This window comes from Erithacus rubecula (assembly GCF_903797595.1).
Source record: "Erithacus rubecula genome assembly, chromosome: 21".
In the NCBI taxonomy this organism is placed as follows: domain Eukaryota; kingdom Metazoa; phylum Chordata; class Aves; order Passeriformes; family Muscicapidae; genus Erithacus; species Erithacus rubecula.
The window spans coordinates 1059517-1085741 of NC_136673.1; the positions used below are offsets into that span (position 1 = coordinate 1059517).

At 46.3% G+C, this 26225-nt stretch overlaps 1 protein-coding gene across 1 annotated transcript; it reads left to right on the forward strand.

Moving 5' to 3' along the window:
• The first annotated feature begins 5107 nt into the window (after positions 1 to 5107).
• Positions 5108 to 25453, forward strand: PSMB7 (proteasome 20S subunit beta 7). The gene is made up of 8 exons (XM_079324387.1): positions 5108 to 5256; positions 5364 to 5457; positions 5677 to 5774; positions 6065 to 6205; positions 6705 to 6820; positions 13462 to 13520; positions 24668 to 24819; positions 25284 to 25453. The coding sequence occupies exons 1-8, from the start codon at positions 5195 to 5197 to the stop codon at positions 25393 to 25395; spliced, it is 834 nt and encodes a 277-aa protein (XP_079180513.1). The 5' UTR covers positions 5108 to 5194; the 3' UTR covers positions 25396 to 25453.
• Positions 25454 to 26225: the final 772 nt, after the last annotated feature.

Consider the following 26225-nt stretch of genomic DNA (forward strand, 5'->3'; position numbering starts at 1 on the left):
AACAAGAAGATATATCAACTGAGAAGAAAGTTTCCTCTACAACCCCAGACTTACATTTCTAATGCAAAGCATCCTGTTCCAGTGCTATTTTGCTTTCTAACTTGTTTGTATAGTTAGGTTTAACCAGGGTTTTATTTTCTTATTTTTGCTTCTTAAATGCCCCCAAGTCTCAGTGAAGTTTGTTTCAGCAATCTCATGTGGACATGCCAGCCTTAATCTCACTCTTCCAGGCCTTTCTCATTGTCTGGGATGAAAGCCCAGCACAGAGCCTCCCTGCTAATTGCCAGCTTTCTGTTTCCCAGTGACAGGTGTATTGTCTGGAGGAACAGACCCAATTGTGTCCCTGCACAGTGGGACATCAGCTGCTGATATTACAGAGCCTTTCAGGGAGCTTGGACATGGCTGGTTGTTTAGTGCCATCATTTATAACAAATCTGTGTAGCCCAGAAACTTAACAGAAAAAACAGGAGCTGATGTATTACTCATCTTTTTGGAGTTATTTTTCCTCAAGCTACTAACTACTCCTAAATCTCCCATCCTCCTACCAGCAAGACAGAGCATTTGGTTCTGATCCTCTCTGAAACACTAAATCTTTTTGATACCTTTTTTTTTCTATAGTTTTCTAATAAAGGAGTTTTGCTGGTTTAACCAGACACTGCATCCACTTGAACCTGGAATCACAGCTAGGAAAAACCCTGCAAATTGTCATTTCTGTGAGGTGTCACTATGCACAGGCTGAGGTCACAACCATGATGGGGGGATGGTTCATATCCTCTGGAGGGCCTGAGGAACACCCCAGGCAGGGATGTGGATTTGGGGGACAGTGGTTGTGCTGCTTCATCAAGAAAACAGAGGAGCTCTGGTGCTCAGAGTGAGGAAAGGCAGCAGCAAGAGAGCTCCTGAGAGATGAGAGGAAAGCATACAAGAACAATATTAGATGCAGATTGCATCTGTCTTTCCCATTTTTCACATTAAAGGCTAAAGCTTTCCATCCGTGGCTGCTGCACAGCACCAGCGGCCAGAAATCCACAGACCAGCAAGCAGATGGCCCAAGTCTTCTCTGCAGGAGCCTGGAACAGAGAAACCATCACTTCCCTGGCTTTAATCACGTCAGTCACAAGGCAGGAGGGTCTACAAACAACTGGCATAAGCAGCTCCAGCCAGCTTGCAGGAGCACAGATGTCGAGGAGAGGGAAGCACATTGTGTCCAGCTGAGCCCCGGGTGTGCCCAGATTTGGGGCTCAACCCCACTGCACATTCCCAACCTGGGTGGGAATCCCCCCTCACATCCTTTCACTGACACCCTGTCCCGTGGAGGGAGACAGTCTGTTCTCACATCTACACCCCTGCCAGGAGCCATTCCCATCCAGAAAAGGCTCTTCCAGAAGCTCTTTGGAACTTCACATCTCACGGCATCATCCCCTTGTCTGCTCCTGCTCCAACCTCTTCTTCCAGTTTCCAAAGTAATGAAGGCACCCTCTTGGACTCAAGTCAACACTCTATTTCCTCTAATGAATTTAAATACGTCAAGTAAGTCTTCCAAGTATGTTTTGGAAGTTTCAGTTGCAGTGAAGAAGATCCCAGCAATCTCACCTTCCATCCTGACCTGGGCAAACTCTTACTGGGTTAGCTTTGGTTTAGCCACAGGTTGGTAAAGTTTGAGTCTATCTAGTTCTGATCTTGTCAGAATTGTATTTAAATTCTTCTGACAGATTCTTGGCTTGCAGCTCGTTAACAGATCGTTGTTGAGGCGAGATGTTTGAAATTAGAGTGGTTTGGAACAGGAGAGACACATGGTGCATTCATTCTCCAGTTCAGCGATTATCTCCCTGCCTGGCTCCACTCCTCACACGAGTTCACCTTGGGACATTGCAGGAGTTGCTGGCTAGTTTGGGAGCTGGGAATACACACCAAGCAGGAATATGTTGGAATATGCACCAGACACAGCTGTGATGAGGGGTCAGGAGCACCATCAGTGCTCTCAGCTAGTTTGCATTTCCTCTGACCAGCTCTAAAGAAAACCTGTCCTGTGCAAGGCTGGCTGGCTGCTGCAGGGGCCAGCCTCACCTGGTAGGACTTGCCTTTCTCCAACTCCTTTATTCTAGAGAGCAAAAAACTGCCTGGTGATTTCCTCTAGTTTCCCTGAAACAGCATGTTTGCCTCTCATTCTGCAGGAGCAGGTGCAAGCCTCGTCGAGGAAAACCATACTGAGGATTTTGTTAAACATTCCAAGTTACCCAATGTCTCTTCTAAAGGTCCAAGAATTTAAGATGTCATTTGTCATTCACACTTTGAGAAAGCACTGAACATAAAATTGGGAAACCAGGCAGGTGTCAGCACAGACACCAAAATACCTGGGAGTTTATACATTACACACACACACTGAGCTCCTGTGCCCACCTGCTGAGATAACATAAAACATTCCTGCTATCCCAAGTAAGTTTTAAAAAATGTGTCTGGAGTGCTATTTAACTTCCCTATCAGATGTCTTGTAGGATGACAAACCTGGATTGCAGCTTTGTTAAGGCTAGGAACAGATTTCAGGACTGCTTAAAAAAAAAAAAAAAAAAAAGAAAAAAAGAGAAAAAAAGGGAGAAAAGTTTGTGTTTTCAAGCTGGAGTGCAGCTCATCATAGCACGTTAGGGTGAGCTCTGAGGTGTGCAGCCCTGGGTGTTCCCAGATGTGTAACAGGCACTTCTTTATAGATGGGACCAGAACCTTGAAAATCAATTGAACCTGGCACTCTCTTCCCCAGTGTTTGTTCTTCTGCATCCTTTTGGGCTTCCCAAGCTCAGAACAGTGCCATCCTCCAGCCCTGCACAGTGACAGGGGGGGTGCCCAGGGACACCTCCAGTCACCCATCAGTGCCCAGGGTTTGGGGACATCTGCACCAAAGGCCATCAAGGACATCAACAGACACCTGTGCCTGCAGTGGGCATCAGCCCAGAAAGTTCACAACAGAACAGGTGTGAAAAGCCCAAATCAGATGATCAGAGAAGGTATTATTCACTAGACCATCAGTTGTGTCTGCACCAATGGGACTGGAAATAGGTATCCCAGAAAGTGAGGGGGAGCCAGGGCTGGTCTGACTCCCAGGCAGCCCCAGATGGAACTCGTGGGGCACAGAGGTGGCTCTGGGCCAGGGGACATGGACCTGCACATCTGCAGGAGGGCCAGTCCTGTCTGCACCTGGGAGCAGGGCAAAGGCTCTCTATTTCTAGAAGGTAAAACAATAATTGTAGGACATCTGCTTAGTTGTCAAGGACCAAAAGGGAAATAAAGCTGTTGTCCCCTCTAGCTAAAACCTGCTGTTTCCTTTTCCCCAGACTCCCCACCACCAACTGCTCCACAGTTTAGATGCCAATCCAATTTTGATGGCTGTAATTCACCCCAGAGACTTTTTATTTTAACTTTATCAAGTGAAGAGAAAAACAATTGTGTTAGAATGAAAAAAGAGCATCTGGCAGCAGGATTTTCTGTCTCTCAGACAGCTTCCCAGCTTTACTGGTGTACAAGAAGATGGGATTTCAGTTACCAGGGGCTGCAAGAAGGGGAGAAGAGCGTGCAGAGCACTCTGTGTGTTTACTTTGAGGATGGTCTTGCTTGGTCTGGTGGCTTTTTTCTGCAAGACTGGCACAATCAAGAGAGAGGCTGGGGTTTGGATTTCTTCCCTGTGGCTGTGTTCTCTTCCATTGGCAAGTATTTTTGAGCATTGGAGGAAAAAGCAGACACTGCCCAGTAGCTTTGCCCACCCACCCCATTTTTGCTGTTCATCTGAAGAACATCCTGATGGAGAACAGTCATTTTTCAATAATTAGGAAGGACAGTGCAGACATGCAGATCTGGTTGGACCCCCCCACCCCCAGGTTCATTCAAGACAAAAGGTGTCAAGTAATTAATATTTAATGTTCGGGAAAAAATGGCACTTTATTTTTTTTTTAATCAAGAAAATTTTTAATTTCAGGCACTTATAATATCTAGAAAGCAACTATGCATGAACTTTGGAAAACCCTCACTGTCGGGCTTTAAAGAACACCCTTTGTGCAGATGTGGCCAGAGGTTCTGATCTCGGTTAATTTTTTTTTTTCCCACAAAACCATTCCACTGCCATCACATCGGTTAGGGTCAATTTAGGGTGGGGTTCAGGGTCGGTTTAGGGGCGGCTTTGGGGCCGCTTTGGGGGCGGTTTCGGGAGTTTTTGAGGTGGTTTGGGGCGGTTTTGGGGGTCGGTTTAGGGGCGTTTTAAGGGCGGTTTAAGGTCAGTTTTGGGGTCGGTTTAGGGTCAGTTTTGGGGCGTTTTTGGGGCTGTTTTGGGCGGTTTGGAGGTGGTTTTGGGTGCCTTAGGGTCGATTTAGGAGCGGTTTTGGGGGCGGTTTTGGGTGATTTTGTGCCGGTTTGGGTTAATTTTGGGTGGCTTAGGGTCGATTTCGGAGCGGTTTTGTGGCGGTTTGGGCGGTTTTGTAGCGGTTCGGGTCAGTTTTGTGGCGGTTCGGGTCAGTTTTGGGGCGGTTCGGGTCAGTTTTGGGGCGGTTTGGGCGGTTTTGTAGCGGTTCGGGTCAGTTTTGGGGCGGTTCGGGTCAGTTTTGGGGCGGTTTGGGCGGTTTTGGGGCGGTTCGGGTCAGTTTTGGGGCGGTTTGGGCGGTTTTGGGGCGGTTCGGGTCAGTTTTGGGGCGGTTCGGGTCAGTTTTGGGGCGGTTTGGGCGGTTTTGTAGCGGTTCGGGTCAGTTTTGTAGCGGTTCGGGTCAGTTTTGGGGCGGTTTGGGCGGTTTTGTGGCGGTTCGGGTCCGTTTTGTGGCGGTACGGGTCAGTTTTGTGGCGGTTCGGGTCAGTTTTGGGGCGGTTCGGGTCAGTTTTGGGGCGGTTCGGGGCGGTTTTGTAGCGGTTCGGGTCAGTTTTGGGGCGGTTCGGGTCAGTTTTGGGGCGGTTCGGGTCAGTTTTGGGGCGGTTCGGGTCAGTTTTGGGGCGGTTTCCGTCCCTCCGCGCAGTTTCCCGCTGTTTGTAAGGGCGGGACACAAGGCAGGGGCCACGCCCCTCAGCGCCCCCTGGCGGCGGCCGCGCCCCTCCCGACCCCGCCCCTTTTAGCCCCGCCCCTCCGAGCCCCGCCCCGCTCATCTCGGCCCCGCCCCTCCGCGCGCGGCCCCGCCGCCATTTCGCTGCCCCGGAAGTGCTCGCTGCCCCCCGTGCCCGACGGAACATGGCGTCCGTGTCCGTGCTGAGCGCGCCCGCCGGCGGCTTCAGCTTCGACAACTGCGCTCGGTGAGGCGGCGGCGCCGGGAGCGGGACAGGGCCGGGGGGAGCGCGGGGCCGGGGGGCGGCGGCGGCGGGACGGTTCCGCGCGGCCTCACTCGCCGCCTGTGTTGTAGGAACTCGCTGCTGGAGGCCGAGCTGGTGCAGAAGGGGCTGCGGGTGCCCGCGCCGCGCAAGACCGGCACCACCATCGCCGGCGTCATCTTCAAGGTGAGGCGGGCGGGGGCGAGGCCGGGCCGGGCCCGCGGCGGCGGCTCCGCGCTGCTGAGTCACCCTCGGTGTGCCCGGGCCGAACCCCCGGTGTGCCCATCCCGAGCCCCCGGTGTGCCCGGGCCGAACCCCCGGTGTGCCCATCCCGAGCCCCCGGTGTGCCCGGTCCCATCCCGAACCCCGCCCACCCCGGGAATAATTAATTGTCCCTTCCTGCAGGATGGCATCGTCCTCGGAGCAGATACGAGAGCAACTGAGGGCATGGTTGTTGCTGACAAGAACTGTTCGAAAATACACTTCATTTCCCCTAATATCTAGTAAGTGTTGCAGTGTTTTGTTGGGTAGTAGATTGTTTATTGTGTATGTTATTGCATAATGATATTAATACTGGGGTTTTTAGCCGTGTTCTTTGCTAACAGCAAATATTAAGCTATGTTTTAAAATGATATTTTATTAGCAGGGCTTGGGGGTTCATGGTATTTCATTTACACTTAAGCAGGCTCTCTATGTGAGAACTTAACTCCCTCCATCTTACAATGAGAAAATTTCTGCTTGTTGCATGGAGGTTTCTGTCTCCTTTTCCTCATTTGCTCATCTCATTCCTCAGCTGCTGTGGTGCTGGAACAGCTGCAGACACTGAGATGACAACTCAGCTCATCTCCTCCAACCTGGAGCTGCACTCCCTGTCCACGGGACGGCTCCCACGAGTTGTCACTGCCAATCGGATGCTCAAGCAGATGCTCTTCAGGTAACTGAGTTTCTTGTTGATTAACAGTGCTGGTAAAACCACCAAATGATGCTTGGGGAGCATCCTGTCTCAGCCTGCTTGGTAAAACCAAGACTTCAGGAAAGATTTAATAATTGCTCTTTGCTTCATGGGCTTCTTAACTGGGTTTTAGAGAATTCTGCAGCAATCACACAACAAAAATAGAAGGATATCAGTTTAATACATAATCACACCCATGAAAACTGCTGTGTATCCTTGTGATGAGAAGGCTGGAGCAGTAATAGTGCAAGCCTGCAAAACTGGGAGTTTCCTATTTGTGATGGAATCATTGCCTCAGAAAGTCAGCTGGACACTGAACTAAACCATATTTTAGTACTTTTCTCGTTTTATTGCTGCCAGCTGGCCAAAGCAGCCCGTTTGGTGCAGAGCTGTTCCCGGGCAGCTGCAGCAGTTCCCAGATGCCTGTGTTGTGTTGAGCAGCCCAGCTGAGCTCTGAGGCTCACACTGGAACCTTCTGCAGGTACCAAGGCTACATCGGGGCCGCGCTGGTGCTGGGGGGCGTGGACGTCACGGGCCCCCACCTGTACAGCATCTACCCCCACGGCTCCACCGACAAGCTGCCCTACGTCACCATGGGTGAGTACGGCAGGGCTGCAGCCTGCCATTCACAGCTGCTTCAGTCAAATGCATTGTTGGTGAGAGCTGTGCGCCTCACTACGCAGATAAAGTCACACCGGATTTATAAGGCAGTGCGCTGTTGGGTTTCCTCACTAGGATAAAACTCAACTGCCAGAAAGCTGATATTGGGAATGTTGCTGTGTGTGTTCCATATCTTAAATCACAAGAGTTGTGGGATTCCCAAAATATTGCTGAAAGGAGAAAAAAATCCTCAGAAACTCGATTTGCGGATTGGCCCAACTTGTGGCTTGTACAAATTTCACTTGGGGAACTTATGTTTTGTTTGGAAGATTTGGATTATTTTAAAAGGAAGCTTGTGTTTGGTAGAGCTATGGAAGTGTAAGGTAAAGTTCAAATAAGTATACCAGAAAACCGATCTGGAAACCAAGTGTACCAGATTAGTAAATCAGCCAACCTGTGCCTGGTGCAGCTTTTATGCTGCTGCTGTGCTGGGAAAACACACCCTTAGAGATTCTCATTAACATTTTCTATTTCTGGCTGGCATCTTTGGGTAGAACACGTGCTCAGGCTGTTGCTGGAGATGGCGGAGGTTCCCGTTTTCCCGCTGTCCCTCGGAGCCGGGGCCGGTAGCGGTGTAGCGGGGCCGTGATTAACGCTCGCAATTAGCGGGGCGGGGCGGGGCCGGGCGCTGCGGCGGCGCGCGGCCGCTGGGTGGCGCCCGCGGCCCGGGCACGGCGGCGCGCGCACGTGACGTCATCGCGGGGGCTCTGAGGGAGCTCTGAGATCTGTGGGGGTATATGAGGGCTGTGAGGGAGCTCTGAGGGCGATGGGGGGCTCTGAGATCTGTGGGGGTGTATGGGGCCTGTGAGGGAGCTCTGAGGGCGATGGGGGGCTCTGAGATCTGTGGGGGTATATGAGGGCTGTGAGGGAGCTCTGAGAGCGATGGGGGGCTCTAAGATCTGTGGGGGTATATGGGGCCTGTGAGGGAGCTCTGAGGGCGATGGGGAGCTCTGAGGGCCCGTGTGGGCTGTGGGGGCTATGAGGGCTTGTGGGGCCTGTGGGGGCTATGAGGGGCTATGGGGGCTGTGAGGGCTGTGGATCCATGGGCCCGGGGCTATGGGGGCTGTGAGGGACTATGGGGGCTGTGAGGGCTGTGGATCCATGGGCCCAGGGCTATGGGGGCTATGAGGGGCTATGGGGGCTGTGAGGGCTGTGGATCCATGGGCCCGGGGCTATGGGGGCTGTGAGGGACTATGGGGGCTGTGAGGGCTGTGGATCCATGGGCCCAGGGCTATGGGGGCTGTGAGGGCTGTGGATCCATGGGCCCGGGGCTATGGGGGCTGTGAGGGACTATGGGGGCTGTGAGGGGCTATGGATCCATGGGCCCAGGGCTATGGGGGCTATGGGGGCTGTGGGGGCTGTGAGGGGCTGTGAGGGCTGTGGATCCATGGGCCCGGGGCTATGGGGGCTCTGAGGGCTGTGGATCCATGGGCCCAGGGCTATGGGGCCTGTGGGGGCTATGGGGGCTGTGAGGGGCTATGGATCCATGGGCCCAGGGCTATGGGGGCTGTGGGGGCTGTGAGGGCTGTGGATCCACGGGCCCTGGAAACTGACCCAAACGGGGCTGTGGGAGCCGCTGTCCTGCACCACAACACACACTCTGCACATGGTGGCTTTCCTGCCTCACCTTTAAAAGCTTTAAAGTGCAGCCTGTTGGGAAATCCTGGCAGCTCCTCTTTCCATCCACAAAAATAGCATGGTAGCAGAGCAAGTTCAAACGAGTGGAAAGTAGAATATCAGAGGATTAAGTTTTGTGTAGCTTAAACTTTGGTTTGCTGTGGGCAGTACCAGATGAGTGGCTGGTGCCCACACATTCGTTTTAGCCTTGCTAGAAGAGACAAAGCCCTTCTCAGCATCAGGGTCCTTCACCTTCCCACCCCCAGAGCACTGACACTTCCTCCTGTGGCCAGGATGTTTTAGTAAAAAATTGTCTAATACATATAGATGAAAGATAGAATCAAGACAGCAGAAAAACTATGGAAAGTCAAGTTGAAGGTAGCAGTTGGAATTGTATTTCAGTCTTAGACTAATCTAGTGGTTTTTGGGGTATTTTATCCCAAATATTCTAAAGGTAGTTTATTAAATCAGGGTAGGTATATTTGATTGTTTGACTTCTGGAAGTTTAGTATTAAATAGGAAAGGTGGTTGAGAAGTTGAGTTTGATTCTGCTGTACTGATCCGTCTGGATGGACGGAGTGGGGTCCTGCTTTGCAAGAGATATTTAAAAGGTGCACAGTGCTTACTCAGGAGTGAGAACATCAAATTATACTGTTTATGCTGACGAAGGACAAAATTGGATTTCAGCAAACGATGCAAGATCGTCTGATTGCTTGGCTTGTCTAGGAAAGCTTCTGGCCAAGGCTTATAATGAAATGCATGCATAAAATTAAAGCACTTGAAGTGTGTAGTTGAGCTTTTGGAAGCAGGTAGAGTGTTCAGGAGTCTCTGGTGGCTGGAGCTGCTCCCCTGGTGCCAGTGGTGCTTCATATTCATAAATCAGCTCTTCATGCCGTGGCAGTGTCGTGCTGCAGAGCAAGAACTCCCAGTGCTGGGAGCCAGCCCCCAGCCAGGAGCCACGCTGAAAAATGATCCCAGTCCAAGGGATGCCGAGATCACGGAGTTCTTACCTGGGATGAGCAGCAAATTGAATAACAATGAGTGCATGTGAATAAATGTCCTGTCAGGGAGCCCTGGCAGTGATGGATGAGGAAGTGCTAAATGTTGCTCTCAAAGCTCTGCACATCCTCTGGTGTGGCAGCAAACAGGTCCTTGGGTGAGGAGATGGACTGTACTTGGCAACGAGGACTTGTCTTCAGTGGAGATTCTGCTGAAAACATCCAGGGCATCTGCTTTAGAGAAGCTCCCACAGTTGTAATTCGCAGTGAAAATTGTGAGCTGCACTTTTTGCTATATATCAATAATTCTTTCACTTTAAATCAATAATGAAGTGGTACAACTGCTCAAGTGAAGACCAGATGGTATTTTTAAAGTCAATTTATTGCAGTTGCATGCAGAAAAATTAACAACTTGGTTGGGAAAATTCAGGAAGTGACCAGTGCTACTTAAAGGAGAGAACAGTAAATTCTCTTATTGTTTCATAACTTACCTGGTTCATGCTAATCAGGAGACTGAACTGTAGTTCTGTAGAATTTGTTTGCACTCATTATTTTTATGTGTGTAGATATTAGATTAATGTTTCCTGAATATATGATTCTGAAGTGTAGCTTACTGAAAATGTATGCAAAGTAAATTCTTTGGAACTGAAATGGCATTTTTTACTTGATGTTAAGTGTAAGCATTCTTAGCATTTAGTGGGTTTTAAAGATCTGAAAGGCGTTTTTCCTGAATGCTATATAATACAAATGAAGTATGACTTTGCCAATTATCCTTTGTTTTAATTATTGCTCACATACAGAAGAGACACAAACTTTAAACGTGGAAAAAATAAATCCAACAAAGAAAATGTCCTATTTCTGCAGAGCTTAGTTTGAAATCTTACCCAAGATAAATACCTGGTTTGGTGTTGCTTTGAGCTCAGGTAAAGACACGGTTTAAGGACGTGCTACCACAGGGCTTTCCTGGGGGTTTTAATGAGTGTGAGCTGGTAGTGACTTCAGTCAGTGTTCTTGTGTATGAGGTGGGGAACCACCCCGAGGTAATGCCTGGTGTTTTGCCATGTTTGGATTTCATCCTTTTCCAGACATGTTTGGGAATTGTGATGCTTGTTTGTGCATAAAGGCAAAGCATGCTTGTTAAAAATGAATTATTGGTGGGCAGTGAGCGCACGGACAAGAGAGCAGCTGTTTCCCCAACACAAACAAGTTCTCCACAGACCCTTAATATCCAAGTTTTCTGTGTTTTTATAGGAGCTGCAATAAGAAAACCATGCTTGCAGTGTTTACTTAAGTTCCCAGTTTTATTGCCCACTGTGCTGTCACAATGCAGCTTTCAGGAGGCAGCTGGAACCTTGTGGGGTTGTTTGGGTGGCGAGTGGGATTTGGCCAGGAGAGGGAGGTGGGTGCAGTGGGACAGTGGAGTTCTCCCCACTGTCCATGCTGCATGTCCAGGCCAGTCCCACAGTGCAGGTGGGTTTGCTCATGCTCCTCTGCATGTGGAGGGTTTTCCACAGCAGGTCCTGGTGCTGTTGTCAAACATGCTTTGTTTTGATGCAGACTCAGATGTGTGCATTGACTGGTGTTCCTGAAAACACAGGGCTTGCATCTGCTGCTGGGAACAGTGAGGAATTTTCACTGTGCTATTTAAAATCAGCAAAATCTGTTCTTTCAGAGAATGCTTAGCTGTGCTGGGAGGCTTTTGCTAAGTTAATTTTAAATGCAAGCTTGTTTAGGATTTATAAGGACTAGTGAAAAAATGAAGTGAATCTATTCAGCTTTTCCTGCTTCCTGTCTGCTTGAACCTCTTTAGGATCTTGCTTTTCAGATGTAAATGTCTACATGTAGGTTTAATTAAGTTAAGAATTTAAGCAACTCTGAAAATTTGCATTATATGACTGTCTGGACTTATTTATTTAAGGTTGATAGTAGATTTGGCATTTATTTGTGTCTTGGTAACATAGTGAGATAAATAATTAAGTGTAATTCTTTATGTATAAAGGATTTCATGTACTGTAACACAAGATTCCCCACACCTTTTCCTTTTTATTTTTTATTTCTTTAAGTTACTGATTTCCTGCCCATAAGTTCTTTTGGGAACTTCTTCTTAAAAGGAGCTGGAGGAATTCAGCCTGAGCTGTGTATGCAATTGTGTTATCAATATTTTTTTATTTGTCAGTAGAAGTTTTAAGAAATCAAGATCACTTTTTCCCAGCTAAATAGCTAATGCAGTAATTTTGGTCAGATAGTACATTTTATGCTTTCTTTCTTGCACGTTTTCTAGTCTTTGTACTCTGATTTTGTCAACCTTTCCCCAAAAATAAAGTTGTTTTCCCCAAAAATAAGGTTGTTTTCCAACTTTGAGGCTTCCCACTCAGCTCATAGTAGGCCTTCATTTGGGTATAGCAAGAACGTGGGCTTGGTTTGAGATCATGGCTCAGATTTCTTTTTCCCCTCTCATTAGAAATATTCCTATATAATTCCAGAAGAATTGTTATTTTATTGTTCAGGTTTCTTTATTTGTTTTGACACACACTTTATTTTAACCCTGTTTGAAGGGTCAGTAAAATTCCTTTTATTTGTGGTTTGTTCTGTGATATCAGCTGTTTGCATCAGCAGTTCAGTTTTGCTATTAGTTGCTTTAAAATTGTCTTTATTCTCAGTTTCAGCATTTAAAAAATTGAGTTCTGTATTGCTGCAAGGTGTAAATGAATAGTCATTGCCTGCAATACAAGTACACACTTAGAGTGTCCTACTGCTTTTAGATGTGATGTATTTGGTACTGTAAAGGTAATGATCCTCAACCACAGCAATATTCTGTAACAGGAATATCTGTCATATTCATCAGGATTACCATGTTCATTGATTTGTGTCTGTAAATCTGCTGCTTCAACCCTTTAAATTTGATCTATAATTGGACCTCCTTAAATGGTTCAGCTAAGGTAGTCTGTATTTTCTCAACAGTGTCACTGTCAGCTTCTCCTTTTTCATTATACATTCAGCAGACTTGATAAAATCAGCAGGACACCTCATTTGAAACTGTTTAATCGCTGCCTTTTGCTTTCACTAAACCATTGAGGTGGTCAAGCGATATACACAAATCATTTTAAATAGGAAATATGGCTTTCTCTGTGACCCAGCTAAACAGATAGCACTATGCAAAACAAGTTAAAAAGTAATAAATGCCAAAAAATCTTCTAATTGGAGTAAAAAATTGCAGGTAACTTTATTCACTCCCCAAAAGTAGTGCTCTCTGAAATATGGGTAGGGCCACCGACAGACAAGAAAATCTTCCTGAAAGCTCACTCTTTCTGAACAAAGCAAGTCTACAGTTTCAAATAGGATCATCCTGCTTTTTGGGTTAATTCTGGAAAAGGACATTTATAACCCTGCAATCACAGTGCTTTGGGCAGAGATGGCTCCTGTTCCATCACTGCACTTGTACTTGGTCCTAAACTCATCCTTTCGTGTCTGGCACTTTGTTCAGCTGTTATTGTTCATTATTGTAGAAACAATGGCACAAAGCAGGAGCACAATGAACTGTTCAACTACAGGGGACATCTGCTGCTGGCAGCAGCTCCTGCCCTGTTCCACTGCTGGGCTGCTCATCCCCAGGGCTGGGGCCATCTCCTCATTCCTGCTCCCAGGCACAAAGTTGGGTGGGAGGGATGGAGGAGTAGGGACTGCAAAAGGTGTCATTCCCTTAACTCTCTGTTTCTAACCTCATTTTTATATCTTATGTTCAAGTAAGAAGAAAAGCTGCCAGGATGGGCCTGTGCTGAGGCTGTGCACACAGCTGTACCCCCAGGATTAAAGGGTTCTGACTTAGTGTAGGCACTGTACAGTGCAGAGGGACCTAAGGTGGGCTTCAGTTTGCTTTGTGCTGAGATGTACTAGATTTTTGTCTACCAAAATGGCCGTTGTGAATGCAGTGGCTAAAGGGGTGTCCTGGTGTTATCACTGCAGGTTCTGGATCGCTCGCGGCCATGGCAGTGTTTGAAGATAAATACAAACCCGACATGGAGGTAAGTCTGGGGCTCCTAAACCTCTGGGTTTCTTCCCTCAGCAAGTCCTCATGTTCATAAGAATTTAGGAGGTTTGCAGCTCTAACAAAAAAGGTAAATCTGCTCAAGTTTTGCTGCACTTAAAATGTACTAATGTCAACTTACTGCAAAGCTGTAAAAATTGATGGGTAAAATAAATAAATTCGCAAGGAGCTGTATTTATATATGGGAAAATGTGTGATTTGAATGTAGGTGAAGGCTTTCAAAGCACACAGCTTACTGGTTATAGTTGACTTCATGAATTTACCAGCCTTTGCACAGTCAGTATTGTTGTCCTTCTCTCTCAGTCTTGAAAAGAAAATGCAACAAAAGTGTTCAGGCAGTACATAAAATAATTCTGATTGATGGAGTATGTTCAGAACTATTTCTTGCATTTGGTTGTGCCATACTGCTAATCTAAACCCTGAGAATCCAGATGAAATTAGCTACAAAACAATTGCAGGGTTTTCTGTAACTGTATTTCATGAAATGCCCCAGGAATGTCAAGTCCTCTTAAATCACATTAATCTTTTCAGACTTTCTGTGAATGCTCCTTCTCATTCCAATTGATTAATAACTCCACAGTGAAGAAAAAATGAGAATTGAACACAAGATTGAAATGATTGCAACTGTTAGTGTTACAAGTAATTTTTAATGGGTTCAATTTTCAGCCTAAAAGGGCAGATAAAACAAAGCTTGGAGCTCTTCAGTATCACTGAAAAATGCAGAAAAGGAGGAAGTTTACTTTCAGCAGAGGTCTTCAGATGCTCCTCATTTTTGTAATGCAGCTGCCATGGATCATTTCCTCCCCCTCAAGTGCACTGTGGTTTTAGGTGATGGTCCCATAAATCCACAGTTCCTCTCTATAAAGATGTTGAAGTTTAAGTGAAGTTTAAAATGTGAGATGATCTCTTGTACCTTGGTACATCTCCTAACAAATCACAGTGTGCAATTCCAGCAGATTTTTAAAAAAACAGTCAACCCCCCCACCTTGTTTTGAGAAGTTTGCCATTAGTTAATTGCTTCAGCATTAGTAAGAAGCAGTTTTGCAGTTATCCCTGGCCCCTCTCCTGTCAGTATGCAAGCAAGAGTTGTAGGTCTGCAGAGTCAGGGACGTGCACTGGGATCAGGATTCTGTGATTGGGCAGCATCTGAAGACACTGGACTTCTGGCCTCTAGTATATTTACAGTTGTTATCAGAAATATTGGAATGTGTTTAATAGGCTCCCAAGTGTCTCTGGGAAGGATCCTCACACCAGATGGCTGATAGAGCCACGAGAGAGAGAGGGGGGAAGATTCTGTTTTTCCCTCTCCTCTCGTGCTGCTGTAAGAATGAGAGTCTCCTTTTCCAGCCTCCTGTGTGACTGTGCACTTGGCATGTGTGCCATTCCCCTGAAAACATGGACTGCAAATCCCTGCAAGCTACAGCACAATAGTCCTCTTTCCAAGATGCAAATGGCAAAGAGCTGTGCTGTGCAACTGTAATTCTCATTTATTCTCAGCTAGCTTTCAAGCTTAGATTTTAAGTCATTTCTTGTGTAAGAGCAACCAAAAAAGGCACCAAAAACTGGTAAATCTCTAAATTTTCCTATTTAGAAAGGTCATCCTCATTAAACTGTCTTCACACACAACCATAAGTGGCAGCAGATAGTCACTTATAACAAGCATGTAGAAATGCAGCCTACCAATTTGTTGAAACAGATATTTAGATCTGTGAGACCTGCATGCACCTTAACCCTTTCTTTGGTTTTCCTGGATAATCTGTTATCTAATAACAGTTCAGGAATTGTATTAACCAAACCAGCAAGGTTTCATGTGATAAAGCTGAACTATGCTCCTAATCACTTCCTCATATTATGTTATGGCTGTGAGTTTGTATTTACATTCTTAGTCAGATGGAGGGGGGGTTCAGTAAATTAGTAAAATAAGAAATATTTCTATTGAAATGAATCCAAATTAAATCTGAAGTATGCTATATATATATATATATATATATATTACATGAAACTTGCTATGAAATGGCAATGAAGATAAAATTGGTAGAGATTAATTAAATAAAATACGTAGAAAATTATTATTTTTCTGTCAAGATCAATGCTCTTTTCTTTTGCACTAATTGTCAGAATAGCTTGCTAGGGCTACTGGAGGGTAGTGGTGTGCTTCAAGACCATCACATCACAGAAAAATGATTCAAAGGCAAACTGTCCTGCACCCTCTGGTATCAACTTGCAAATTAGCATCTGGAATGTAATTAAACAAGCTTAATGAAAGTAGCAGCTGAATACTACTGGAAAAGACAATCAGCTTTTTTGCCTCTGATATATATTCTGTACTATTGAAGCTGATCACCAAACGCATCGTGTGAGCACAGTTAAAAAAAATTAGCATTTATTTGAAGAATAGGAACTGTTTTTCATTCTGTTATGCTTTTGGCATGCACTGGTGTCCCAGGAGAGCCATGCCACAGCAGATAGTGCACAATATTTATAAATCCATGACAGGCAATAATAGCAACTTGAAAAATTCTTTTGCTAGAATTTCAAGTTGAGAGCTGCCAAAAGCTGAGAGGATCAAATCTGCAGTGGCAGCTGCTGTGCCCTACAGTTAGAATCATAGACTTTGAAGATGCTCAACTAAAAAAAAAATAAAAAAAAAATAAAATAAAAAAAGACTGCAGGCTTAGCCAATTTTTGCAGGTTTCTAGAGCCCTGGCTCTCTGCCTTTTGAAGATGAGTTGCTGAAGCTTCTCCCAGTGCCTGAGGCATGCTAACACCAGCAGGATGTGTTTTTTTCCATAGACTTAGTGTGTCTTCAGCTTTAAGTAGCACATGCTTTATCAGTGCCAAGTGTGATGGTCCTTTCCCTGGCTGCAGTGCTGGGAGGTGATCTGTACCCACCATCCTTCAGAGGAGCTCTGGAGATGGATGGTGACGTCCCCGAGTGCCACTTGTGCCGCTGATTTATGGAGGCAGGGTTAGTGGCAAGGAGTGCTGGCCTCTAGAGGAACCATTATAGATCGCTGAGGATGGCAGCACTTTCAGCCCTGAAGGCCTCTAGGTGCTTCAAAAATGTAATGCCAAACACCTAACTACTGTGGAACAATATTAATCTGTCATGTGGGCAGCTATAGATCTACTTTAAAAGTCGTAAGTGGGAGAACAGCACATCTAATGGAGTGTTTCCAGCTTAGATCTTTCATTGCAGCCAATTTTTCTTCCAATAGAGTCACCACTGGTTTTTAAACCTTACAGTCATTTTGTAAATGCATTTGTGCCTTCTGGTGTTAAACAATAGTAAAGAAATACTCTGAGTCAGTGGATATGGAAAGCATTGTGAGCTGGGAAAAAAATGTCTACAGTATTAAATGCTAGGATTCTGGGTTTGTCTATCCTGGGGTGGTTGAATTCCTCAGGAGATGGCGAGGGGGGATATATTTTCTTCTGGTATTTGATTTTTGGTGTTTGAAAAGTAGAAGCATTTTGTCTGTAGAATTACTTGATGCACAGAGGGGCTATGTTGTAGACTTCTTGTTTAAGCAAGGAAAAGCTGCTTGTAACTTTTCTGTATTTCATCAAAACAGCCAGGTTTAATAAAAAGAGGCTCCAAAAGGAAGAGAATCAGAAGCTACAGAAAACTGAACTTTAGCATGAAAAGAAAATAAATCTTGGAATAGTGAGTTCAGGAGCAGAACAGCTGGAAGAAAGGAGATAGGAGATAGTCTGGCAGATACTTAATAATTATTTCTCGGATAGATCACCACAAATGTGTGAGATTATATTTGCAGTAATTCATTATACCATTTCTTAAGTGTGGCAGGAAATCAAGTGGTACTGAATGAAAACAAAAATACCCTGGAGGGTAAGAACAGATGAGTAAGAGGAGAAGACTGTTGTGAGAGTGTTCCACATGGTGCACAGGCCCTGTCGTGCTGCAGCAGCTGTGCTGTCCCACCAGAGGGGAGGGTGACCCCTGGTGTGCTTTGATGACTGCTCTGCAGTGGGGCTTTGGCTCACCCCTTTGGGTGGGAGCAGTCTGGTGGGCAGCTTTGGGACAAGTGTTTTTTGAGGTATTTCTGAGTACCCCTAATCCCTGAGTGAAGCAGCTGAGTGCTTTCCTTGGGGTGCTCCATGTGCTCTGGGTTCTTTGTGGTATCAAAATGCAAAGTAGCCTGAGTGCAGCCTTCACTATGCACCTCTTGTTTCAGTAAAATAATGCATCAGGCACACTACAAAATATTATGAAAACATGTCACTTTCTTCCATTTTTAAACAGCTAACACACAGATCCTTCAAATGTTCCTGTGCTCACATTTCCTACTGCCCCTCAATATGGCAGAATTATTTTTGTTTATTAACGAGTGACAACAATACTGAGCTATTTTTGGAATCTGTCAAAAGTCTCTAATCTTTAACAGTAGTAGTGTGGCAGCGCTGTGTGTGTGCCGGGCTGGGAGCAGTGACAGGCTGCAGATGAGCCCTGTGTTCATTAGTGATGGTGATCAGCCCCGGGGCTCAGGTGTGGCAGCCGCGCTGATCCCCCAGCTGACACCGCAGCTCTAATGACTCTGTGCCACGGTCACCACTTGCTGCGAGGTTTGTGGGCTCCACTCTGCCAGCAGACAATGGAGATCAAGCCAGACTGTGGGAGTTAGGCTGGAGAGCCTGCCTGAGATACTTGAACCCCTGTTGGTGTCAAACACAGAATTAAGTAAATGGGGGGGGAGGGGGGGTGAAATCTGACTCGGTGAGCAAAAATCAGGACTTTGTGTTTCTGTGTGCTGTGTATTTCATTATCCACTGACAGGAACTGAGACTGTTGTTAGTGGCGTATCTTCACTCCTTGCTGCCAGAGCTTGTGGCACTGCAGTTTTCAGCTCTCCTGACATAGCTGTGTTCGTGTCTCCTGGAGACATGGATTTCCATGGGTAAATATCAGGTATTAGTGCATACAGTCAGCCAGAAAATAAAGGCTTATCATACCTGTTTCTTATTCTTAGGTTAGATCACAATTATCCTGTGGCAGTCTGGTTTCTGCCTGACACATTGGACAGTTTGTACTGTTTTCATCATCTTTCACAGAGCTGTGCCCTGGATCGAGTTCCTTTGTGGAGCTAGTGTTAAACAGGAATTGTGGGCTGATTTGGAATATGCCAGCTAGGTATGTTCTGGCATGGCTGGGATTGCAGGAAAGGTGTGTTGTGGGGTGCTTTCAGAATGAAAGGTTTATGTCCTCAGCTCAGTGGGACATGGCTGGCAGCACCAGTCTGAGTTCCCAGAGATACCCAGCAGTGCTGCCTTCCACTTTGCTGTTTGCAGACTGTATCAAGGGAAATGAATGTTACCTCTGTGTAAATTGGGCCCTGCTGCATGTCAGAGAGCAACAATTTCTTCACCTTTATGAAAGTAACACTTAAACTTTGTCCGTAATAATGTAGAGAAGCTGGCCAGAAGCAGGGCTCTGTGTTAAGGGATCATTTCACTGCACAGGGTAGGGGGAGGACAGGTAATTATTTTTGATGCATTTCTCAGGAGCAGGTGTTCCAGTTTAAATTGTTCCAGTTTGTATATCTCCCATAACTGCAGAACACAGACAAAATGTACTGGAAAATATTTCACATGGCACGAAGCCCGAGCGCTGCTCCCGCGGCGAGCGCCGGCGGGGCCGAGGGCAATTGCTGTGAGGGAACGGGGAGGAGGAGGAGGAGGGAGCCAGCCTGGCCTTTATGGAGCATTTTGGTGTATTAGGAAGGATATATTACCTGAGGGCCCAAGGCTTCTTTCCACATAAAATGTTGACCTTCATTCCCTTCCATCCTTTTGTCAGAGGTAAAGCAATAGTCAGATAAGCAGAGTTTGCTTTATTTGAAGCCAGACATGTTATTGCTTGATATTAATTTTCTTATATGCAGTAACATAAAGCAAGTTTAACCGTAGTCTTTTGCAGGTTTTGCATCTCTGGGTGGCTGAGGGTCAGTGTGTTACTGCAGAGCAGCACAGCAGGGCCAGAGGAGGAGCTGCAGCCTGGCAGGATTTACAGCTCGGGTGCTGTTAATCCAGTTCCCATTTTGAGAATCAGTTCCCTAAAAACCCATGAACTTCACTAAGCGATGGATTGAATGAGTTTTTGTAATCATTCTTAGTTCAGAGAATGGGAATAGTATTAAAAGAAATCCCATAGTTGTGAGAAGAGCTTGTAATTTAATTCTGTGCCGTTGGAAATATGGATTGTACTAATCCCCGTGTAGGGAATGACATAGAGCATCTAATGTTATTGAACAGGAGTTCCGAATCATATAAGTTTCTTGTCTTGGCAGGTAATTTGGCATAAATTGTTAATGTAAATCCAGGTTAGTGGGGAAGACATTATTTTACTAAAAAAGATAAACTGCTGATTAATTCAGTATAGAACTCAATTACAAATTGAAAGTGTCTCTGCGGGACGCCAGTACCCTAAAGACAGCAGATGTTGAATTGATACTCCAGCATATTTCACCCTGCTATGAAATATTAACATGGTTTATTATACTGGTGGTGTATGATATCAGAGAGGGGGTGGGGATGAGCCTGCGCTCACAGGCTGCTTCCTTAGAATGGGAAAAAAACTGTTTTCTGTGAGAATAATAATTAGGGACTACAGAGCAGTTTATTTGGAAAGTTATTAGCAGAAAATTATTAGAAAAATAAACATTTACTGACACGTCAGTCACAATGAACCCCAACATAGAACACATAGGTCTAATTAAAACAATTAAAAAGAGACAAGTTGTGTCATTCCTTATTCTGAGGCAGCACTGGAAATAGACTTTTTTGGGTGGAAGGCTTGTTAAATTTGAGTGGTTTAAATGACACATGCCTGCCCCTTTCCTGACACCCAAACCAAATCTATTCTTGCTGCTGGAGCCTTCCAGCCTTCCCTTACAAGAAATACAAAATCCTTCCTTCTCAGGTTTGTTCTCTTTGGACTTAGAGCAGACTTCAGCATCTCTTCCAGTTACAGACTGATCTCCACCCCAGCCCCTCACTCCCCTGCTGCTGATTCTCTTCCAGGCTCTAATTATGCTCCTGTAGGTGCTTATGTCCTTCAAGAGGTATTGCTTTCTACCCCCAAATTCCCAACACTCCTTTATGGATTTATTTTTTTATTGTCATTGTCCTTCTTGAAGCTTCTGATTTTTTTTTTCCTTCCTTTCTCTTCCCTAGCAAGTCTTGGGGATTCTCACTTTCAGTACCAGTTTTTTATATGATAGTATTTGAAACAAATCTTATTGTAAAAGACTGTTGTAAGTATTTGCATTTGTTTATTCATCCATATTATACTGATTGTGCATTGCATTTCAAATCTAAGAATTGCTTTGGAGAACTGCACTGTATATTGCATCCCTAACAGCATCCTGGTGACCTGCAGAAGGGATTAATTTTATTTTGGTAAGAGAAAAAAAATCAATAATTCCTGAAGTTTTAAAATCTGGAAAAGACATCTCCTGTTTAATATGCTTGTGAAGTTACAAAATGTGAGGAAATAATGTTTACAAAGCCATTCCAGCTGCTCCCTTTGCTGCTGGAGCATAATGGTGAACTTGTTTACAGGTTATTAGTGAAGACAGTATTAATACAATGTAGAAGTAGCCTCATCCCCTGTAGGAAAGTCTTTTTTTTTTCCTTCAGTAGCACCTGAAATTTGAAAATTGCTTAAGTGAGAAGAGAAAGTTGATCCAAGTCATATACAAGAATAATGTGTAAAGTTGCTCCTTGGTGCTGTTTGGGACTCGTGGCAGAGCAGCTGTGAGAGGTAATCCATCAGCTCTGAGTGTCTGCAAACTGCAACTCTCCAGATAACAGGTTTAAAGTAAAGATTTAATACAGGCTCTATCTACTATGATGTTGCAGTGACAGTTTAAAACTCATTCTCTAAATCTCAGCAGACTTTATAGCCAGCAGTGGGCCCATATAAAGCTTAATGGCATCACAACACATAAATCATCTTTTAAAGATGCTACCAGTAGCGCCAATATTAAATGCAGACAATTGTCTGTGTTATAAATAATTTATCAAACAGTGTTTCAGATTAGCCTTTTGTGCTGAGTTATTTATTTGAGCCTTTGCTGCCCGGTGGCTCGGGCAGCTTTGGCAGCCCTGGTCAGTGCAGTGAAGGGGCCGAGTCCCAGGAGGGGGCACAGAGCCATGGCTCCATCACAGCCAGCCCAGTGGAGCTGCACACAGGAACCCAGGGACACTGAGGGACAGGGCACAGAGCCATGGCTCCATCACAGCCAGCCCAGTGGAGCTGCACACAGGAACACACTGAGGGACAGGGCACAGAGCCATGGCTCCATCACAGCCAGCCCAGTGGAGCTGCACATGAGGGAGGGGCACAGAGCCATGGCTCCATCACAGCCAGCTCAGTGGAGCTGCACACAGGAACACACTGAGGGACAGGGCACAGAGCCATGGCTCCATCTCAGCCAGCTCAGTGGAGCTGCACACAGGAGCACACTGAGGGACAGGGCACAGAGCCATGGCTCCATCACAGCCAGCCCAGTGGAGCTGCACACAGGAGCCCAGGGACACACTGAGGGACAGGGCACAGAGCCATGGCTCCATCACAGCCAGCCCAGTGGAGCTGTACACAGGAGCCCAGGGACACACTGAGGGACAGGGCACAGAGCCATGGCTCCATCACAGCCAGCCCAGTGGAGCTGCACACAGGAGCCCAGGGACACACTGAGGGACAGGGCACAGAGCCATGGCTCCATCACAGCCAGCCCAGTGGAGCTGCACACAGGAACCCAGGGACACTGAGGGACAGGGCACAGAGCCATGGCTCCATCACAGCCAGCCCAGTGGAGCTGCACACAGGAACCCAGGGACACTGAGGGACAGGGCACAGAGCCATGGCTCCATCACAGCCAGCCCAGTGGAGCTGCACACAGGAACACACTGAGGGACAGGGCACAGAGCCATGGCTCCATCACAGCCAGCCCAGTGGAGCTGTGCACGAGGGAGGGGCACAGAGCCATGGCTCCATCACAGCCAGCCCAGTGGAGCTGCACACAGGAACCCAGGGACACTGAGGGACAGGGCACAGAGCCATGGCTCCATCACAGCCAGCCCAGTGGAACTGCACACAGGAACCCAGGGACACTGAGGGACATAAAGCGCTGCCGCCGCTGCCTCGCCCCGCGCTTCATCACTGCCTGTCAGCTCATTTAAGGAGCACTGGGGGCCCCACTGGAGGATATTCCCAGTTAGCTGTGTCTTTGCAACCATAAAGCAGGAAGTGCTCCTTTTATATACTCTGAACTTTAGGGGTTTTTAAGATTAATTATTATAGTGACTCACTGAGGGCCCTGTACTTGAGACTGTGTCAGCACTTTCTGCCTGTCCCCTGTTTTGTGACTGTAAATAACAGTCCTTGCTGAACTCCATGCAGGATCTCTGTAAGCAGTACTTTGGGTTTTTCTGGTGGCTATTCTATTCAGCTTTCTAAACTGTAAAAAGAAAGGCAGGGTTTGCTAATGACAATTACTGCATGTTCACAGAGTGAGCTGCACTGTGTCAGTGAAGGAGCTGAGGCTACAGCCTGGGCTCTCTGTGCTGGGGCTGCCTCAGTGCAGTTACAGCTCAGCTCTTCCCACTGCACTTTACTGGGTAGGTAAATTCCACCAATCTCCTGCATTTTTCTTAAGCTGCTTTTCTTATACCTAATATTCATATAACTTACAATTACTCTACTTTTGCTAACAGTTAATTCTTAAAACAGATCTACATATACTTCTTTGGTTTATTTACTTTCACTATAGTACTAAAATAACCTTAGTCTGCAACAAATCATCAACAGTCTTCTGTCAGTTAAGTGAGGAATTACTTGCTTATCAGAATTTTTATTGCCCAAAACACTGAAGGAAAGGTACAGGAGTTATTTTTGCAGCATGGCTGTATTGTTCTAGTCAGCTTGATAGGAAGTGTAATTCAGTTTATTTTTTTATAAGGATTAATAGTCGTGAAACTGGCAGTGAAGTCAGAATTGCTGCTGTTTCTGTAGCTCAGTGGAGGCTGTGCTCTGCTCCTGTGTCTGTTGGCACAGGAATATTGCCATTCCCACTGTTCAGAGGGGCACCAGGGAGTGCAGGGCAGGCCCAGGGCAGGTGGGTGGGAGCTGAGCTAATTTTGGGCTCCTCTTGAGCTGCACTCGGGGCTGGAGCAGCTGCAGTCAGGAGCTGCTGCTGCTGGCATGGGGCAGGTCCTGGCACAGACAGCCTGTGAAAATGAGGCACTGGAAAAAGCTGCATTTATCAAATTCAGCGTTGACCCCAGCTCTTGTTCTGGTGTCTGGTGGCAGATTATTCCAAGGTGTGAAACAGCAGCAAAGCAGCAGAGTGAGCCTGGGAGCCTCAGCATGCCAGCAGGATCTGCTGCACATACCTGGGGACAAAATGAGCCCACATGTGTTCCAGGCTTACTATTTCTGTATGGGAATAGGCAGCACTAGTCAGTGTTTGTTTCCAAGTTGTTTTCAAGTAGGTAACACACCTTTGAGAAGAAGTAAGGGGTCTTGCATTCTCTGATTTGTATTTTCTAGGCTACTGAAAAGATTTGACAGAGCTGAGGCTGAGTCAGATGGTTCCTGGTGACACTGAGCTGAGAGTGGGTATTTTTTCCATCAGCTCCTGTGGGACAGCCCCAGCCAGTGCTGCTGCAATGACCTGGGGGCTGCCAGTCCCATCCATTCGTGTTCCTGAGGCCTCCACAGCAGCACCAGTCTGTGGTGGGAGGGAATGTGATCTTACAGATCTGGTGTAATATTCTAATGGATATTTTGATGCATTTGAAATGTTTCTGTGTAAAAGATACTGCTGAGTGCTGCTGTATAAGGGGGACACTGTTGCTCTCTGGTTCCTTCTAACTAGTAACAGTGGCTTGGTTACATCCATTGCTGTAGCACAAATTCCTGTTTTGTTTCACTTCAGTGCTACAAACTCAACCAACTGCAGCATTTTGACCGCAGTACCTGGTGACTGATTTGTTGTTGGTGCATCACTCATGGTTCCAAGCTCAGCCTGCACAGGTTCAGGGAGGCCCAGTCCTGGGAAATGCCATCCCTGGGGCAGTGACAGCTTTGTCCCTTCCCAGGAGGAGGAGGCCAAGCAGCTGGTGCGGGACGCCATCGCAGCCGGCATCTACAACGACCTGGGCTCGGGCAGCAACATCGACATCTGCGTCATCAGCAAGAGCAAGCTGGACTTCCTGCGCCCCTACGACGTGGCCAACAGGAAGGGGGACAGGTCAGTGATGCTGCAGCTCCTCTGGGGTCTCTGCTCTGCCTGGCTGGGCCTGTTCTCAGTATCACCAAGTCTGTAGGACTTTCAGCTAAACAGCACAAACGAGAGGCTGCAGCAGCAGCTGAACACAGGCAAATACATTGGTAGAATTATTCTAGAGTTGCAAGACATTAGCAAATCCCTTGTTCCTTGGTTTTAGCACAAATGTCCCCCACCACTTTGAGAGACCACTGATTTCAATAAAAACCTGCCTTACATGGCAGTATTTTTGTAAACAGTTTCCTGAAGTTGCTGCTTAATCTGAAACTCTGTCAGTTATTGCAACCAGTATAGATTTTGCAGTAAGCACAGCTTCTTTACTTTGGACTTTTACAGGAAACTTCTAAAGCTGATCAGTTCCAAAATTTTAAATGCAAGTTTTCCTATGACTAATTCATTAGACTAATTTTCCCCCATTTCTTTACTAGGTTTGGTAGGTACAAGTGTGAAAAAGGAACAACTGCTGTTCTCACAGAGAATGTGGCACACCTGGAGCTGGAGGTGCTGGATGAGACTGTGCAAACCATGGACACATCCTGAGCCCTGTGGGTGCTCAGACAGCAGCTGGTGCAGAATAAAGAGGCTCTGCCCAATCTCCTCTGTGTGTCTGTACCTGGTGCTGTTGCTGCTTCTCCCATCTTCCTTTAGAGCAGGTGAGAGCTCTGCTCCCTCCACCTGGCACTGGGGGCACAAAGGAGCTGCTCTGTTCCTCACTCCAGGAACAAAACAGCAGGAGTAAATTTAATAGAATGTGAGAAAACAGTGAGCATGGGTGGTTCTGAATTGCTGCCCTTGCCCCTCCAACAGACACTGCTCTCCTGCTACCTCACTGCAGGGTAGCTCTGGCCATCAGGGGATGTTGATGTTACTGCTGCCCTCTTTGCTGTAGATACAGGGCAGATCCAGCATCATTTCAAGTCTGATTGTCTTCTTTTCACCTCCACTTGGACCTTTAATACTGGACTTTTTTGGTTTTTTAAACAAAGGTATTTATTTCGGAAATATTTTTTTTATTTATCTAAAAATGCACAATTGCAAAAAATTACCTTTTGAAATACATTTCTTTATAAGCACTAGGAAATTTTATGTAGCAAGAAAGTGACAAGACTTCTCATCTTTGAGCTGTTTCCCTGGAAGCCATGGCTCCAAGGAAAGCTGCAGTGGAACCAGAGAGGTTCAGGCTGCATCTTGGGAAGTGCTAAAGAAGCTGGTATAAATAACCAAGCTATTGGCACAGAAATGGTGGGAGTAGTTTGGTGCCTCCACAACAATTCTGCTGATTTGAATTGAATTTCCCACTTCCCCCCATGAGAGCAGCAGCCCCAACTTTCTGCTGAGAAGCCTCAGTAAAATGGCACCTTGCATTAATG